Source organism: Sinocyclocheilus grahami, unplaced genomic scaffold (assembly GCF_001515645.1).
Source record: "Sinocyclocheilus grahami isolate Dianchi unplaced genomic scaffold, SAMN03320097.WGS_v1.1 scaffold12.1, whole genome shotgun sequence".
Classification (NCBI taxonomy): Eukaryota; Metazoa; Chordata; class Actinopteri; order Cypriniformes; family Cyprinidae; genus Sinocyclocheilus; species Sinocyclocheilus grahami.
This window is the reverse complement of record NW_015505191.1, coordinates 1395108-1401276: the sequence shown is the minus strand read 5'-3', so window position 1 is coordinate 1401276 and position 6169 is coordinate 1395108. Positions and strand designations below refer to the sequence as shown.

The 6169-nt window shown below is 36.0% G+C and overlaps 1 protein-coding gene across 1 annotated transcript in view; it reads right to left on the bottom strand.

Annotated features, from left to right (window-relative positions):
• The window catches only part of LOC107596916 (carboxyl-terminal PDZ ligand of neuronal nitric oxide synthase protein-like), a 39222-nt gene continuing 33053 nt past the window's right edge, over nt 1–6169 (bottom strand). Inside the window, exon 11 of the mRNA XM_016287776.1 lies at nt 1–2118. Within this exon, the coding sequence (XP_016143262.1) occupies nt 1575–2118 (544 nt within the window). The 3' untranslated portion in view covers nt 1–1574. The remainder of the gene's footprint in view (nt 2119–6169) is intronic.

Below are 6169 nucleotides of genomic sequence, written 5' to 3'. Positions count from 1 at the left end.
TGCATTTTAGTCCACTTTTATTGCCACAACTGCTTCTTTTTAATTTGAACAATACAGGTAAAACACCATTTATTTTTTCTTTTTCATCTCCTTCCTCTACTTCCATCTTCTTTCTTTCTCCTTCCGTTTTTGTCATGCTAACCCATATCAGCTAAAAGCACCTGCTCACACCATTGCTTTCAAAATGACATGAATCCCTTTGGTTCTTCCTTCTGTCCAACCCTCGTCTAATTTGCCTCTTTTCATTATTATTCACCCTGATACATTATGCTTTTGTGTGATACACAAATCCACGGCTCTGTGAATTGCATGTCTCAAACCATGAAAACTGTTTGTTTTTTTCAACAACTAGCACACTTATTTCACAGTTTTAGGTCATTGACGTCTTGAGTGTTCCAGTCTGTTTAAAATAAAGCAGTTGACCATGATCTGTAGTCAATATATATTTATAATACTTCTTCTGTGTGTTTGATTTAGATGAGATACTGTTTCAATATTAAGAAAAAGCATTGAGAGTTGAACTGACTCAGAGAACTGGGAATGATAGGTAACACTTGGACTTGCTTTACTATGAATGCTCAATTTTGTTTTAAATTCCTAAGTAGATAATCTGGTGGTTTATTTGAAGAAGGATCATAAGGACAACAGTGTGACACTAGTTAACTGAGAAAAGCAATGAGATCTGTGCAGGGAGTACACATTCACAGGATGTGAAAATTATTGCATTTATTCCTAATGCAACACCTCTACTTTCCTCTACTACTGTTTTTTTTCTTTGCAGCCTTTCCACCTAGAAAAGGTGATAATGATCTTCCCTCATTTTACCTTGATTGGTGAAGCATTAAAATCAGAGAGGTTCAGCCCTTCAAGATGTCTAGACATAATCAAGTCCCTTATTTGTCTGCAGTCATCTATCCATTCAAGCTGCCATACTTAGCTATTCAGTCACACAGCTTACTGTATGAAACAAAATGTGCACAGTTTGTGAAAGTTTTTTTCCACCTCAATTTCTTCATATTTCTATGTTTCTCATCTATTTCTCACCAGTCATAACATACTTCTGCATTTCTTTGCTACATAACTGCTCTTTAGCATCCACATAACATTCAAACAATATATAAATCAATTTGCGCCAATAAAAAAAAATAGACTGAACTTATAATATAAAAACACATCGGCAGCACTAACAGAAGCAGTTCCTATTCAGCTTAGTGGGAGCCAATGCATTTCATTCACTGCTAAAAATAACTATTAATTTCAATCTAAAAAAATACACTCTATCCATCTGTCAATAGTAGTCTACTCTGTATCATACTAAATATTCTTTCAGCAAATTTTATAGATCAAATTATTTGAGGGCATGGTAAAAAAAAAAAGGCGAGTCATTGATCGAAACAAGGAGTGGAAATAACTGGTATAAGGAGCGAAAAAATAATATGCAGCATAACATCAGTGTGAGCTTGTGGCTAATATTACACAGATCAGTTGTCAAATATGCCTCCTTTCTTCATTATGTTTGTTCAATACTGTGGAGTTGTTATCATTCTGATTTCTCACATATTTTGTGTGGTATTCTAACTCCTGCATGGGGTGGCGACATTATAGGTGCTGTCCTCTAGAAACTCATCTTCGCTTAGGCTTATATGAAGGCAGGTGTCATTGACAGGCGAAGAGAACGGGACGGTTTGCTCATATCCCAGCGGTGTGGTAGAATGCGGTGGAGTCACTCCATCCACAGCTGGATGATCCTCAGGTAAGCTGCTGCAGGTACTGGAAGTGGAGATGAACGCAGAGCTCTGGTCATCAGAGGGGTCGTCTCTGGATTGGGGGGATATAAAGGATTTGTCATCCGAGCGCACGCCAGAATCCTCGCTGGCTGAACATGACACACTGTTACCGTTGGTGTGAGAATAGAAATCACCAGGTGAAACGGAGCATAGTGTGATGTCAGGAAACGAGGAGCTACTGTTTACATTTGTGAGTTTGTTTCCATTTACAGGTGTGGCTACAGCTGAAGATCTTGACTCTGCTTCGACACCCGGAGAGAGAGTCCTATTTGAACGCTTGCGGTTCAGGGGCTGAGGTGGAGGGTCCAGTTTAGGGATGGTTTGTTTATACCTATAGACACAAAAAGAAGCACATTTTGTCAGTCAATGGACTTGTCAGGGTCAAATTTACAGTACGTTTATCCCACTTGGGCACAATGCTACAGTCAGATTTGTAAACAAATCAGTGTTTCTGAAAAAAATCTTTTTACATGAAAGAATCATTTTCAGTCTGCTTCCTGACTGAACATCGGAGGCGTATTGCTAGTGTCATGTGAGTTTGTCTTGTTCACACCAAAAAAAGAAGCAGTGTTGTTATTGTTAACTAAAACTACAATATTAAAAATAGCTTTTGTTAACAAAGCTGAAATATAAATATTAAATGAAACAAAAAAAATAAATAAAAAATGTTGTTTCTGCACATAAATGAAATTTAAGTACTAAATTTAAGTACTAAAATTACTAAAACTAAAGCTAAAATAAAAATGGAAAATTGAAAATGACAAAATCACATAACAAATTCACTAAAATTAAAAGCTATTTCAAAATAATAATAAACAATACAATAGTATATAACTAATACTAAAATAATTCTGATTAAAATCTATATATAATATATAGAAATATTAGGATTTTGTTGTATTTTAATAACTTGATAAATGTCATGAACAGAAGGTAGAGTACAATATAAAATAAATACAATAGATCTGCTTGTCATTTGTCGGGAAAACATTTATGATGCTTAAATTTATGCTTTCTGGAGTCTCTTTGTAGGCATGCAAATTTGAATAAATTATAATATGACTCTGTGTTTCTTAATACATCATCTAAGTTAATCTTTCAGGGACTTATACCAAGAGACTTCAATGAATAAATAAGTGAACAAGTAAAAAAAAAATCACAGGGATGAATCAAACTCCCCATCACTACTGCTATGCAACATGACACACCCACAGCCAAAAAAATAAAGTATTTAATGATTATGTGGTTATGTGGATTTGTGACCAATGAGATTTCAGTTGGCGGGGCTATACAGCACAGCGCTATAAAAACAGCACCCAGTTAAAATATCCTAGTGCTTGTCATGATTGCAGATAATTAGCAGCTGATACACGGATGAAAGCCTTTTATCACTTATCATGGCGTGTCAGGTCAGGACATTGTGTCAGAACTGTAGGGAAATCACAGCAGGGAGATGGGATTGTGTGGTGAACAGTTGCTGAATCATCAGAAAGAGCTCATACACAATTCTTTAAGACAGTCTCCATTCTGCATGTGCGTGTGTGTGCGTGTGTGTGTGTGCACTTATCTCTGTCCCACAGTTCCCCTGCTGGGTGAATTAAGTAGAGAAAGATAGGGGGAGAGAGAAAAGAGAGGGGGAGAGTGAAAATGGCAGACAGAGCTGCAGGTTCTTGTATTGATGGCTCTACTAAAAATAACTGCAATGCAGTCACTCAGCATGACTGCATTGCAAATACAGAGAAAGCACAACATAAGACTCTGTCTTTCTCTTTCTCTCACTCACTTGATACACATTCAATGTAAATAAATACATTAAACACAAACTACATAGTAGGCTACTTAAGGTAGATGCGTACATTTTCTGCCTGCGTAAAAGTTACCACAATGCTTGTGGGTGGTTGTCAGAGTGTAGTTTCTAAGATGGATAAAGTGCTTTTTCATGTGTTGCTATGCAGTTGCTAGGTGGCTGGTCAGTGATTGGTTATTGTTTCAAGTTAAAAGAGCCCACCCCTAAGTCTCTATGATGTTCTGTTCTCTAGACACGACTCAAGAGCTGCCTTCATTATCTGAGATTTTTTTTATTTTAAGTCTGATCTCTTAGAGTGAGTAGTAATACACTTTTCTTTTCAATCAGCAAAACAAGGTTGGGTGTTTGGTCAAATCCCTAATCCTATATGAATAATACTTCATTGATACACTAATAAATACACATAAAAATCCAACACATTCAGTGTAACTTCACATACAAAGCTACAGCCTTTTGATCTTGGACTTTCTTTCTGGAGTTTCTTTTCCATTTTCTCTCTTTCCTCCAATTAGCATATGATCACATCAGCAATTCTGTCTGGCCCCCGACCAAACCCTGTCACATCTCCTCCTCCACATATTTCCAGAGAGCACTCTGCCTCCTGCCGTCTCCTCGTCTCAGGGGATCTTATATTAACTCATCTTCCTGTGGGTGTCGAAAAGTCTCAGTAATTTCATTTTCAATATTTTTCTTTAATATACACCTCTCCTGCCTGGTACTGCAATGACTTTCAGTGTACATGTGCTGTTATACTGTATATATATGTGTTTTTAAATGTGAAGAGCCCTTACAAATCTTGCAAATACTGGAATGATATGTTGAATAGCAGTGGAGCTCTTGCGATGAAATGTCACACCACCCATTTAATAAGTCTAACAATATAACCTTAAGTCTTGTGTAAAATGCCATAGCATCAATAAAGAATGAGCTTAATTTACTCCTCATAATACAAAATCTCATTATTCAATGTTGCACTTGTTAAGCCGTTGCGGAGGCACAGGAGCTGTGGATGGGGGCTGCTGCTGATAGATTGGGATCATCAGATTAAATATTAAAAGCTCCCTGAGGGAGAGCATTAGACTTGCTCCTGATCATGGTAATGTGTGTGTATGTGTAGACAGATACTATTTTTATTCTTGAAGGGGAATTTAGTGTGTGAAGTCCACATATGTGCATAATAAAGTATCTAATAATGCATTTAAACCCTGTTGACATTTAATACTGTACACTGACATAAATTAATACTGAACATTCGCATATATAGATATCCAGTCTATATCTCTATTTTTCAGTCTATTCCCTACTCTATACTCGAATATATAGATATACATAGTCTATATTTCTATTTTTTTTCATAGTCTATACTCCTGCAGCATAGTTTTTATTATTATGTTTCTTACGTTTGTATGTAGTGTGTATGTGTAGACAGATACTATTTTTATTCTTGAAGGGGAATTTAGTGTGTGAAGTCCACATATGTGCATAATAAAGTATCTAATAATGCATTTAAACCCTGTTGACATTTAATACTGTACACTGACATAAATTAATACTGAACATTCGTATATATAGATATACAGTCTATATCTCTATTTTTCAGTCTATTCCCTACTCTATACTCGAATATATAGATATACATAGTCTATATTTCTATTTTTTTTCATAGTCTATACTCCTGCAGCATAGTTTTTATTATTATGTTTCTTACGTTTGTATGTATGTATGTATGTATGTGTATAGTCGTGTATGTATGTGTGTATAGTTTGTGTATGTGTATAGTTTTGCACTTGTCTTGGCATTCATTGTGGACAGCAAAGTAAGAATTTCATTGCTCAGGGAAACTTGTTTTCCTCACTGGGCATATGACAATAAACGCTTTGAATCCTTGAATCCTTTGAATCCTTGAATTTGACAGCAAGAGCAAACAGATACAATAAACTTTACATCATAAATCCACTTTTGTAATGAGAGTGTAAGCCAGTGTACTACATGATGATACTCTAAGCTCTAACATAACATACAGTACCACACACACACACACACACACACACACACACCTATTAGCGAGGTGTCATAGATGCAATGGTTTTCATACTAACATAATCGGTTTTAATATATCCCATATATATAAAAGTATTTTCATTTCAGTGCATCCCTTATTTTGTTTCCTTTTAGATGCCTCACTACACTCTTAAAAATAAAGGTGCTTCAAAAGGTTCTTCACAGCAATGCCATAGAAGAACCATTTTTGGTTCCACAAAGAACCATTCAGTCAAAGGTTCTTTAAAGAACCATCTCTTTCTTAACTTTTTATAATCTGAAGAACCTTCTTTCGCCACAAAAAAACCTTTGCGAAACAGAAAGGTTCTTCAGATGTTAAAGGTTCTTTATGGAACCATTTAGACAAAAAGGTTATTCTATGGCATCGTGAAGCACCTTTATTTTTAAGAGTGTACGTGATTACACAGTGCACAGTGTAGGTAAAACCTGACCACACAAGTGCACAAACACGCAGAGTAAATCCATCATTCTGGACATATGAGCGCATGCACACACACACACACACACACACACA